Source organism: Phascolarctos cinereus, unplaced genomic scaffold, assembly GCF_003287225.1.
Source record: "Phascolarctos cinereus isolate Bilbo 61053 unplaced genomic scaffold, phaCin_HiC Scaffold_1;HRSCAF=81, whole genome shotgun sequence".
NCBI classification, from domain to species: domain Eukaryota; kingdom Metazoa; phylum Chordata; class Mammalia; order Diprotodontia; family Phascolarctidae; genus Phascolarctos; species Phascolarctos cinereus.
The window spans coordinates 270,917,208-270,930,027 of NW_027555514.1; the positions used below are offsets into that span (position 1 = coordinate 270,917,208).

General features: G+C 38.4%; 1 protein-coding gene across 1 annotated transcript; it reads left to right on the forward strand.

Moving 5' to 3' along the window:
• Nucleotides 1-3,325: 3,325 nt before the first annotated feature.
• On the forward strand, nucleotides 3,326-11,605 carry SPIC (Spi-C transcription factor). Its single transcript, XM_020982336.2, is given in 7 exon segments — nucleotides 3,326-3,410; nucleotides 4,611-4,635; nucleotides 5,516-5,609; nucleotides 7,887-7,955; nucleotides 7,958-7,998; nucleotides 8,792-8,900; nucleotides 10,880-11,605. Coding segments are annotated over 6 exon segments (744 nt in total). The 5' UTR covers nucleotides 3,326-3,410; nucleotides 4,611-4,632; the 3' UTR covers nucleotides 11,308-11,605.
• Nucleotides 11,606-12,820: the final 1,215 nt, after the last annotated feature.

The window sequence follows — 12,820 nt, forward strand, 5'->3', positions numbered from 1 at the left end:
TAATGACTGCTGTGAATATTTTAAGCACATTCTGTCCTCAATAGATTAAAATACAGTAAATCTCAGACAGTTTCATCAGCTCATAGATTTAAAATGGAAAGGGACTTTAGAGGACTTCGAGTCATTCTCCTCTTTTGAAAGATGAGGGAACCAAGGCCCCGAAAAGTTAAGGAACTTGACCAAGGTCACACAGGCAGCCCTTGGCAGAGGTCGAGTGTGAACCTGCGTCTTTTGACTTCAAAGCTCATCCCCTTTCTACTGCACCGCGAAGAGGAGTTGTCAATAAGCCACTTGATGACCAAAAGGAAGGAGTCAGACTCCATTCCATAATTTTCCATTGAATCTAGAAAGAGATTTCAGTTATACGTTGTCCTCTTCCAGTCATCAAATAGAGTATAGAAAACTGCTCTAACCTAAAATTCTCAGTGGAAAGGGCACGGGTTTTGGAGTCAAAGGAAGTGACTTCACTTGTTAGCTCTGCCAGTTGCTGCCTGTGGGTCTTGGTCAGGTCCTTTAACTTCTCAGGGCCTTGGTTGCTTCATCTTTAAAGGAAGGGATTGGATTCAACGTCCTCTGAGGTCTCTTCCTATTCTCAAATCTACAAGCCTGTGGAATGCTTGATTTTGGTAGCGGTGGTGGGAATGTCTTGCTTTGGCAGCAGAGCCCAGCGAGGAGGAGTCCCCACAGACTACTGGAGACAGTGGAGATTATATGCACAAAGCTAAAAAAGTGATTGCACCCCACACCCCATAATACTTACGTATAGAAGTCAACTCACAAAATATTTTGTTTCCTTTACATGTCATAATCAAAAAAAAAAAAAAACCAAAAACCAAGGGCCAGTACAATTTAATGAGTTTTTGTTGTCTGGTTGGAAAATCTATTAAGCACTTAAATGTTTGGTTCCAGAACTCAGCTCCTCAGCTCTGATTAATTGGTCTCCTAAGTAAGGATCCATCCTCTGTGACAAGAGGCATGTTTTGATTCAATCCATGGGTGAAACTATTGATCCCCAGTGAGGTTCTTGCATCACATGAGGCCCACTTTACCCAGAGAAGCAGTTTTGCTGAGTTTTATGTAACAACATTACAGCAGCTGGGGTGGTTAAAAAAAAAGTTGCATGAAATCTCAGGAAAATCAGAATAAGCCCATATTCACTGTACTAACAAAATCACGTCTGTTTGTTTTTGTTTATACAAGTATGAAACAAGTCCACCCCAAGGTTCACAAGACGGTGCATGGGGCCTGAGGGCTAAAGATTACCCTTTGCTCTAACATTGTATGCTTTCCACTGTTATTTTTCATATAGTAAAACTGAGTCTCTGTCTCTCTGTTTTGATACAAACTACATACACACTACAAAACCCATCCTGGGTTTTCACAAGAATAGAAGAATTTGGCTCCCCCAAAGAGAAACAGTCAATCAAGAAAGTTGTGAAGTAGCTTCAGGGGGTATATTGCTGCTGGAGAACTGGACTGACCATTTATTCAATCAATCAGTCAATCAATGAGCATTTCTCAGTCTCATTTTATCATCATGACAGCTGTGAGGGCTATTGAGGACAATTGTGGAAACTGAGGCGCACAGGAGTTATGTATATAAAAACACAAAGAGTCAGAACCTAGGTCTCCCTGACCTCAGTTCAGTGCTTTTTTCATTAGGGTTATGTTTTCATATTCAAAATAACAAAGGTCACATCACTCATTTTATCCGAAGGCACCATGCTCCTGCCTCTTATGCCTCAGTCAATAGAGTGCTTTCTGAGAGGCAGAAGACCCAGATTTGAGTCTCATATTTATAGTCATACATCTAGAACTGAAATTAAACTTAGGGGTCACCTAGTTGAACCCCCATATTTTACAGGGGAAGAAACTGAAGCCCAAAGGAAGTGATTTGCCAAAGACCAGGCAGATAGAGCCAGAATTTGAACTCAGGTCCTGTGCCTCCAAGTTCAGCACTCCTTCCATTTTTGCTAGTTCACTGGGTGACCTTGGGCATAACAATTAGTCTAGTAACAATTGAGTCTATTTCCTCATCTGTAAAATGGGAAAACAATATTTGCATTGCCCATCCCTCAAGATTGTAGTAACAATAGCACTTTGTAAACTAAAAAATGCTGTAGAAATTTTATCATTTACAAAGTGCTGTGGAGATGTGAGCTGTTTTTATCATTTGTTGAGATCATAGGATCATAAATCTAGTTCTAAAATGGACTTAGAAGCCATTTAGACCAACCCCCCCATTTTACAGCGGAGGAAAATAGGACCCAGGGTTAAGTGCCTCACAGGTTGTCGTCAGTGAACCAGAGTGGACAAAATGTCTGTCAAGGCACAATTAGACACAGCGACAAATGGAAATCTCCTCTCCCTTCATTCAGAAATATGTACAGTTGGGTACTAGGAGTTTGTTTCATAGGGCATCATAGTTTAACAGAAAGAAAACTGTCTGGCCTTGGTGGTGCCCCAGAGCAGGCTGACGCTAGTGGATCACTTCAGTTCGGGATTTCTGAGCTAATCAGATCAGGTGATTCTTTGAACTAAGTCCAGCTCCAATATGGTGGAGCCTGCTGAGGAAGGAGAGAGGTTTCACCACCAGGCTGCTGACCTGGAGCGGAACAAAGCTGCTTTGGGAATCAGCTGTGCAACCGCGTCCAGGAGTGGCTTCCAACCGGGGCGATAGGGGGAGGACCAGGCTTAAAAAGAGAGTACTGGACTGGGCATCAGATCTGGGTTCAAGTCCTAGCTACACTAGAGACTACTAGTGTGACCTTGAACCAGTCGTATGACTTGTCAGCCTTATTTCCTCTTCTGTAGAATGGAGATGATAATGCTAGCACCACCTGTTTCACAGGATTGTTTTAAAGAACAGAGAAGAGGATAGAAAGCTGGCCTGGGCACCAGTACTACCTGGGCCTCAGTCCTGCCTCTGACATTGGCTCTGTGACCCTGGGCAGGTATGCTCCAGGCAGCTCTCTTACACTATGCTGTGCCCAGCAGAAAAGGTCATCAACATGCATTGGCATCAGGAATTTCCTTACCAGGGAGTTCCATATATCAAGGAAACCAGCCCATATCTCTGTGATGAAGTACAAGTGAGATATTAGATACAAAAGTTCCCTGTACCGGAAATGCTTTATAAAACACTTTCTTCTCACTTTACTGTGTTTATAATGCTCTGGGTCCAAGAACTGAACAGAGATGCCTTTTCATAATAACAGTCCCTGGTGTCTCGTCCATTTCATCAAATAGAAATTATGAAGGCCCTGTATCTTTTAAAAAAAAATCCCCTTTTGTAGCACTTCCCCAAAACCACCTATTTAATGCAGCCTTGCCAGTTTGCTCTTTAACAATTCAGCCTTTTATGTTATTAATGAAAACATCTTGGTAGAGGACGGAAAGTCTCCTTCCTGGTAAGTGTTCAGCTTATGTTTTTCAAGGTATAATACAACCTTTACTTTTCTCTACCAGCACAATAAATGCTGGTCACTGAATGGATCTTGAAGTATGTAATACTGTCCAAGTTATTGGTTCTGATTTCATCTGTTTCCTCAGTTTTGCCAGTGCTGTTAGCACAAGGCCTTACTTCATTGATACTCTAAGTAATCTCAGCTCTTTCATGAAAGAGATCTCTGGGGTCTTCTAGTTAAAGAACTCAACTTTGGTTTTAAGGCTGCAATTTAAACTGCTACCCTATATTATTATTATCAGTATCCTGGTTTAAAGCTTAATAAAGTAAACCTGTTTATTTCCATGTTTTTGAATTAAGATATCAACCTTTGAAAGCATTTTAAACAAAAATTATGAAGGCTTTTTTTTCTTTCACCTTATTTTGATTGTCTGGTATGATATAGTTACACACACACACACACACACACACACACACACACACACAAAGGAATTGGGACATTTGAAATTAATTGCTAAGGAACAATTTATTAACAGTAAAATTTTAGGAATTTGTATAACTAAAACTGCCTTATGTGTAAATTAAAGGATAAGCAATTTTTACTCCACCATGAACTCATTCTTTTTTTTTTTTAAATCAGCAACAGTGTCTTAGTAGTCTTACTGAATAAAGGTTTAAATGGCATTCCTGAAAACATATAGTGTCGGGTTATCTTCAAAATCTTTGTTGTCAAATATCCCAGTTTGCAGAAGCGGAGAGTTCATGTGAAGTTGTATATGTGTGGCACTGTGGTAAGATGAAGATATTATCGGTGCCTTAAGGACTTTTGAAAAGCTTAATGATCTCCGATACTTGATATTAAATCACTTGTATATTTTATTCTCTTTCAAAAATTAAATAGTAGAGGTAATAAGATTAAGAGCCAATAACAATTTTTATTCTACTGATCAGTCTTTTTTAAATATTTCAATAACGAAAAAGTTGGAAGTTATTCTAAGGGTTTTTCATAAGACCATGAGGAATCATTTAAACATTTTTTAATTAGTTAGCCAGAATCTATATTTCATAAATTTTTCATCAACTTTTCCAATAAAGCCAAACTTTTCAAATCTGAAATGATTCAAGATCTTTTAATTCAAAAATAATTATCTAAATTCCTGACAATTTTTTTGTTTAAATGGATGAATATTAATTTTTTTTTCAGGCACCACTTTGTTAATGAAGCCATGGTAAGTTTAATTAATCCATTTTCATTACCTTTTCCCTTTTTTGATCTTTCCTTCCTTCTCCACTTTAAAGATGAAATATTCATAGGAAATTTTGTAGTGGAATGTTCTTCCTAGTTGATTCGTTAGTAATGGAAAAATTGCTTTGTAAATTGCCTTATAAAGTGGTGCAATTTTATTTCCCCATACTTATTCCCTTAAAAATAAGTATATATGGTTTAAAAATAACAGTTTGCAAATTCTGCTTTTAAAACATTCCTTTATTATGCTTTTAAGGTTTATTAGTAAAAAAATCCCATTTATACAAATGAATGATAATCTCTTTCTTTTCTTCTTCTTCTTCTTCTTTTTTTTTTTCAGGTAAGAGACATCCTGGGTTAATCAATAGAGAACCAGTTCTTGGAGTCAGAAAGACCTGGGTTCAAGTTCTGCCTCTGACACATACTGACTGGGCAAGTCACTTCACCTTGCTCCAGGCAATTATACTCTGAACCAATAAGTTGCAGAGCAGTAGTAGATCTGCATTGATAGAGGGAGTTTCCTCACTGGGAGATCCCTGCATTCATGGAATTATAGGTCAGGACTGAAAAAAAATCCCCCAAACTTCAAGGGACTTCTTGTTTTTGTCTTTCTTTTAAAAAGCATATTACCAGTTACTTCCTCTACCTTTTGTTCACTATGATCTTACCTCTATTTTGTTAAAGACAAAATTTCTGCTGGATTCGATGGTGCTCGAGGATGACAAGACTTTCTCTATGAAACTAGATCCTGTGTTCATGTGTCATTCAAAATTTTATACTGCATTTTAAATTTGTAGTAAAAAACAACAAGTGAACATTGAACACTGGCTTAGTAAACAAATGATTTCTCCTTGCTCTTACAGAGCTGGCTGGAACAAGACATGCTGGGTCAGGCATTCGAAGATGCTTTTGAGGTAATGCAGCAACATTCAGCTGGGGACCATCAGTATTCCCCAGGTAAAGATAAGCCATCCAGAAGTTATTCCCTGGACCTTCCAGGACTTTAGGGGTCAGATAGAGCGACCTAGGAGGGGTAGACAGAGGTGATAAGACCGTGATGGTCATTCTTATTGAGGCAGAATGTGTCCCCGGAGAGCCATGCTAAAGAAATTCAACCTAGAAGCTAAAGTCTTATGATGGAAGGTATAGATTGTGGCAATGTGGCTTTCCACATAGAAAGGCCAGAAAACCCTGACCCAGTGGACAGAGTTATTTGTCATGAGAGTTGATGTTAATTTGTTTTTGGAATTATGAGTCACTGTTGCTGGTGATGTTGTATTTATCCAGTACCTCTTTTTTAAAATGGAAGCTTAAACCCTAGCTATTCAGAAAACACTTCTTAGAAATTTACCCTGCAGTCCTGCTCCCATCCCCCACCCCAACCCCCAAAATACCATTCTTGGAGGTCCTCGTGATCCCCCTAAATACTGAAATCTGCCAACATTGTGCCGTACTATTGTACCTGTGGAGCATTGTTTTTGCTTTTTTTCCTTTTTGCTGTCTGTTGCTTATTTGCTACACTACAATTCACTTTTAGGTACAGTGATTAAGGAAATGGCCCAATACTAATACACTACAATCCACTAGGAGGTAGCGTAATGTGGTAGAAATAGTTTTAGATTTAGAACCAGAGGACGTGGGTTTAAGTCCTGGGCTTGACACTCAGTAGTTGGTAAGGGGTTTGGAAGAGATGGCTTTTACAATCCCATTAAGCTGTAATGCCAAGATCATATGATCTTGGACTAATCACTTCACCTAACTGTATTTCATTCAGTTTCTACATCTGTAAAAATGATACTTGTACTCCATTACTCCTAGGGTTATTGTGAAGATAAAAAAAAGAATATATGCGAAGTACCATGTAAACTGGAAAGTGCTATATCATTAATTACTATTATTGTATTATTAATCATATTACATTCATGGTGTTTTGCGTACCTGCTACGTTATATAATATTATTATAGTACATATTATTTAATAATATAACATAATTACCTTGTGCATACTACATATATAATAATAATAATAATACTGTATTGTTAATCATGTTGTTTTGAAGGAGAGTGTGTGAATTTGGTTTTAGTCATTTAAAGCCATTGTTTTGAAAAAGGGTCAAAAGGAGACCCATATGGATATGCCCAAGGAGGCCATGAAATGGAAAAGGTGAAGAACTCCTGAACTAGAGGGTCTTTGAAGCACCCCGACCCTAAAATCCTGTGGTTCTTTGATGGGAAAGCTAACGATCAGTGTGATGGGAGTGTTCCCCTGCCTTGGTGTTTAGGTTGCCTTCACTTCATAAATGGTTTTCTAGATGTTCCCTCTCCCAATTGCCATTTCGAGCTCACCATCCCACTGTTTGTAGACTTCCTCTTGAGATTTTAGCATGGTGAAAAAATGTCCCCACGTAGATTGAGCAGTAGGAAAAGTGTTTTCAGAAACATCCTCAAGTCATCTGGGTCGTTTATACACCTGCACATTTGGATATACATTTGGATGCAATTTGGGAAGTAGTTACTGTTTCCTGTGCTTCTGGCAATATGGGCAGGACTTAAAATAGCCAGTATTTATATAATACTTGAAGGTTTGCAAAGTGCTTTGCACGTGTTCTTTCCTTGGATCCTTACCACAACTGTGTGAAGCAGGTGCTTCGTTTTACGGATGAGGAAATAAGCTTAAATAGCAAAAGTGACTTGCCCGGCGTCACAGAGCTAGTCAGTGGCTGAGGTGGCATTTACACTCAGGACTTCTTGATTCTGAGACCAGCATTCTCTCTACCATGCCACCTAGTTGCCTCATCTTAGAATAGTTTTGTATATCTGGAAATAAAATCAAAGCCATTTTTGTTAGATAACGATGCCTTCTTGGTCAGTAGTAAGGCTTCTGTTTTTATGGGATTTTTTCAAGTGTTTTCTTTGCATAAGGAATATTTCTAAATCATACCTTGTAAACCTATTCAAGTTGAAGTGTTAATATTTAGAATTTTAATTATTTACTTTCTCATTTCCTTCCATAGAGAACAATTTTTATTTCCTGACGTCATGCACAATTATTATTCTTGCTCTGGTTTGGGGCTTTTTTTTTTCTCTCATCATCACTCTATTTAATGAACTCCAAGCTTATAAAAGGCAACTCTGAATGGCAATGGAATGCCTCTTTCTCCAGGAAATTTGTTTTACATAAAATTTTAAAAATTAACTATAACTTTTAAAGTTTCTTCTTTTTTTTTCAATTAGATTACAAAAATTACTTGACTTTTCTCAATCATTATCCTCATCTCAGAGGAAATCCCAGCTGTTATGGAGTACTCCCACAGAAGAAACTGTCTATAACTGGAGAACTGTGATTGTAAGTAGAGTTTTAGCATGATTGCATTCCTTAGTCATTAGAATGGCCCAGTGTCCCTGTCGGTATTGAAACTAGTAAGGGTGGTGGGAAAGGTTGGTCATGTGTTGGAAACTGGCAAGTTCCTTTCCGTTTGATAACAGCTGAATTTTCATTTGAAACCTATTGACTGCAACTATGCGTCCCAGTGGCCACTTGTTAATGAGCCTGAGAAAACAACCCACGTGGATTAAGTGTAGGAGAATCATCAAAAATGTTATCAGGTGTGAACCTGTTATTCGGTAGACCAAATAGGATGATTCATAAATTGCCTTGCAAACCTTAAAGCACCACTTAAATGTTAGCTGTTACTGTAATAATAATAATACATATTGTTATGATGACGACTACGATGCTGATGTCCCATTCCCATAAGCCAGGGCCAGGCTGCTTCTACAAAGTAGGCCCACAAACACTCATCCTGTCAGGCCACAAGTTAGAGTTTTCAGGGGCATAGGTTATTGCTCTGCTCATTCTTTTCCTCAAAAATCTACAAAGGTTACAAGCTGCCCAGCAGGCCAGTGGGGACTTGTCCGGTGACTCACCAGAGTATTCTGCCTTACCATCTGTTAATAATCAGCTCAGAGATCCTTCCTGTATTCAAAGGAAAGAATTAAGTTTTGATTAAACTGGGCCACTCCAACCACATTGTAGCAACCGCTGGAGAAGGAAAATGTCTGTAGGGTCTCTTAATAGATCCATTCATCTCTCAGGGGGGTTCCCTGCTGATTAAATTTTTATCTTACTTTATCATTAGAACAGTACTGCTGACTTCTATTTTGAAGGAAGCATCCATCATGCTCTGCAGAATATGACTGAAAACCAGGGGGTGCAAACTGCTCCTGTCCAACAAAGAGGCGGAAAAGGTGTGATAATCAATCTTTGATTCAGTGTACTAGTATATTTATTTAGAATGGTTTCAAGGAGGTTTCATATCATAATTTCTCTAAGTGTATTTGTAAATATTCCTTTCATCATTGCTAAGTGAATAAATCAACATTGTCAACAGATGTACCATGCCAAAATCAGTTGTAGTCAGATCCACATGGTCCCAGTCTTTATAGTAAACTCTGTACAATGCTTCACATCTGTCATTGTTCCTGGAAGGGCTGTGTCAATCCATTCCATGGTCTCACTCACCATTTCTGTAACTTTTAGGACCAGAGTTCCCCTCCCTGGCCCCCATTCCTCTAGGTATATTGTCTCCCCATATTAAAACTGAGATCCTTGGGGGCAAAGACTGTCTCTCTTTCCTATCTGGATCCCCATTGCCTAGTATAGTGTTTGGCACATAGGAAACTCTTGATAATTTTTTTTCACTTATTCATCTTCCATAGTTCCTACAAAGATATACAGGCATTTTGCAAAATGCGTCTTAGGTCCTCTATCTGTGATTGTTGTATTTATATTCAAAGCCTAAGGAGGGAGACTTGGCCGCCTTCTGCTCAGGATTTCTTTTCATAATCTTATACAGTGTGAGCTCCTGAAGCTCAGTGAGCATTTTTAGTACGTTCTCTTAGTATTTTGCCTAGTTAAGAGGCCATATGAAATTAGCCGCTTAACAAATGGCTCTGGTTGGAAACGATTTGAAAACGTAGAAAGCATCACGTAGTGGCCAGGGGGTCAGAACAGTTCTGTTCTCTTTGTGTCTGACTTTAATTCATTCTGTAGCCTCTGGTAAGTCCCTTATGTTTTCCAGTTCCTAAACTGGAGATTAGAGCATTCAAAAGAGAAGGTTAGTCACAAAACCTTTGAAGCTCTTGAATGAATGATGGATGATGCAAGAGTACTGTTCCCCATGGAGTTTTTCTACACAGACAAGTAGAGCAATTTCCTGGGAATCCACAATTCCGTTTTGCTCACAATGTGCCATGGTTTATAAAAAGTAGAAACTGATGCTAAGAAGCTTGTGTCACAGTTGTGTAAGTCACTTATTCTCCTACTCATCAGGAAGGTTTATATCCTTTTCTATCCCACTGGGCATAAACATCTATCAAGATTTCTTGGCCAGAATTTTAATTTACCCTGCATTGTAAAGGGATTATTAGAAAAAATCCCATATATTTCATGGCAATGAAAAATGTCATTATACCTAAAATGACCTTTTATGTTCCTTATCAAAATGGCCCCAAATTGTGCATGGCCAATGTTTCTGAGAAAGTTTGGGTTCATAAGTAAATGGTGAGGTTAGGTTTGGTGACGTATCCTGTAACTTGTCTCTTATTACGTTACATTATACATTATGACATTATAGCTTCTTCAAGACATATGACAAACCCGAAGTTGTTTTTCTCATCTCCCTAAACTAAGCCTTTTTTTTACATAAGTCTTCATCCTGAAAATGGTTTTATTATAATCTTTTTTAGAATATCATCTGCTTTGTCCACTTTGCTATTGCTCAAAGGAACTTTGGTGTCTAACTGTGAACCCGAAACCCATTGGAGAAGACTTACTTTAAAAAAATAGAGTAATAAATAACCCCGTATACCAATAAGAGGTCCGTAAGTTTCTTCACAAATGAAGGATATGTAAAAATTTGAATACCTTTGCTAACAAGGAATCAAACTGAAATTTGGTGTGCCAGATTGTGGTATAATCAGCTAACATCTGAGATAATTCTCTTGGAGGTGGACCTCTGGGATCCTTTAGTGGCCTTAGAAGCCTAATACATGGGCCTTCAAGTGCCAGGTCACTCCAATAAAATCAGTTCCTGAGAAGGTGACACGGACAGGGAATTGTTCCTAGCACTGCGCACTCACTCAGAATCCATTTACAGAGCTGCTGCTCTACACCTAGTACACCTGAGGGGTATTCCAATCCATGACGTCTTTTATTCTACATTTAGGGAGAAAGAAGCTCCGCCTGTTTGAATACCTTCATGAGTCTTTATGTGATCCTGAGATGGCGTCCTGTATCCAGTGGGTGGATAAGTCAAAGGGGGTCTTTCAGTTTGTTTCCAAAAACAAAGAGAAACTTGCAGAACTTTGGGGAAGAAGGAAAGGCAACCGCAAGACCATGACTTACCAGAAAATGGCCAGAGCCTTGAGGAACTATGGAAGAACTGGAGAAATTGTAAAAATCCGCAGGAAGCTAACCTATCAGTTCAGTGAGGCCATCCTTCAGAGACTCTCCCCACCTTTGTTCTTGGGAAAAGAAATAATCTATTCACAATATATTCAATCTGATCAAGAACAACTCAGTTTAAATAATTGGAATGCTAATTATAATTACATGTATAGCAATGACCATGATCTAGGTTACTTTGACTGCTAGGACATGTGCCTTCCTTCCATCCCCATTACAGGGTTTTGAAGGCATCATAAATTCCTATAGGATAAGATAAGGGCTTTCCCCTCAAATCAAGGCAAAATTAATTTAGTTTCATTGTTGTTATATGTTGTAATTAAATGGTGTATACAACATCATTTAATTTCATTGTTGTTATATGTTGTAATTAAATGGTGCATGCAACTCATGAAGTTGAATGGAATTCTATAAATGACCACATTTTCTATGAGAAACTGAACTGAATGTATGAAAATTAAATTTCTTTGAGATTACTGCCTTAAAATGCCATTTTCTCTTCAAAATACATATTGAAAAGTAAAAAAGTTTATTTTATTGTTGACATAAGCATCAACTTCCTACCTTAGTAATAATAACTGTCATTTTTGTGGTGTTTTTGGGGTTTACTAAACAGCTTATGTACATTATCTCAGTTAATTCTCGCAAAAACCTTATGAGAAAGGCATTATTTTACACATTTTCTAGATGAGAAAACTGAGGCTCAGAGCAGTAAAGTCACTTCCTCATAGCAACACAGTTAATGTGTCAGAGGTAAACATGCAAACCAAATTTCCTCTGACTACAAGTTCATTTCCCCTGACTTCAAGTTCAGTGTGTTTTCCAGCTCTACCTTATACTAAAATTATTCTCTTATAATAGGGGTTACTAACCTTTTTTGTGTCATAGATCCCTTTGGCATTCTGATGAAATCTACATACTCCTCAGAATAACATTTTTTAAATGCATAAAATAAAATATATAGGATTTCAAAGGGAATCAATTATGTTGAAATATAGTTATCAGAAATTATATGTTAAAAACGTAAGTTCACAGATCCTAGGTTAAGAATTCCAGTCTTATAAACTAGTAACTATTGTAGCATTGCTTCTGGGACACTCTCCCAACTTACATTTATATTTCCAGGTTGGGTCCCCAGAAGAGCAACTGCTCTCACCGTTCAAAGATGTGCCCTGTGGTACTGCCCTTCTAGAGACAGAGCTCATGAGCCCCAACCCCTGTATTTCCCATCAGCAATAGTCCCGTGGATTTAATTAGCTCTCAGCAAAGGTATTTACTCATATGGCTTAGCAAGAGCCATAGTTACAGCAAATGTCCCCCATAAACTTATCGCTCGCTCTCCCACGAAGAAATGTCATGTTCATGGGGAGAGTGAATGTAGACCTCAAGTGCAATGTTAATTCGGCACATGGGTGGGAAACACAAGTGATTAAGTCAGTTCACTGCTCCTGAACTGACGCGTCCTGGTGTCCTTTCTCTGTTTTGTGGAGTCCTCCAGAGTTTACCTCCAGGTTCTGCTCTGAGTCATATCATAGGAACTAGAACTGGAAGGGGATTTAGAGATTATCCAATCCAACTTCTCCATTTTACAGTGATGAAGCTAAAGCCCAAAGAATGACTTGCCCAAGATTATACAGGTAGGAAGTAGAGAAATGAGAACTGAGTCCAGGTTGTTGTTCAGTCATTTCAGCTGTGTCCAAAT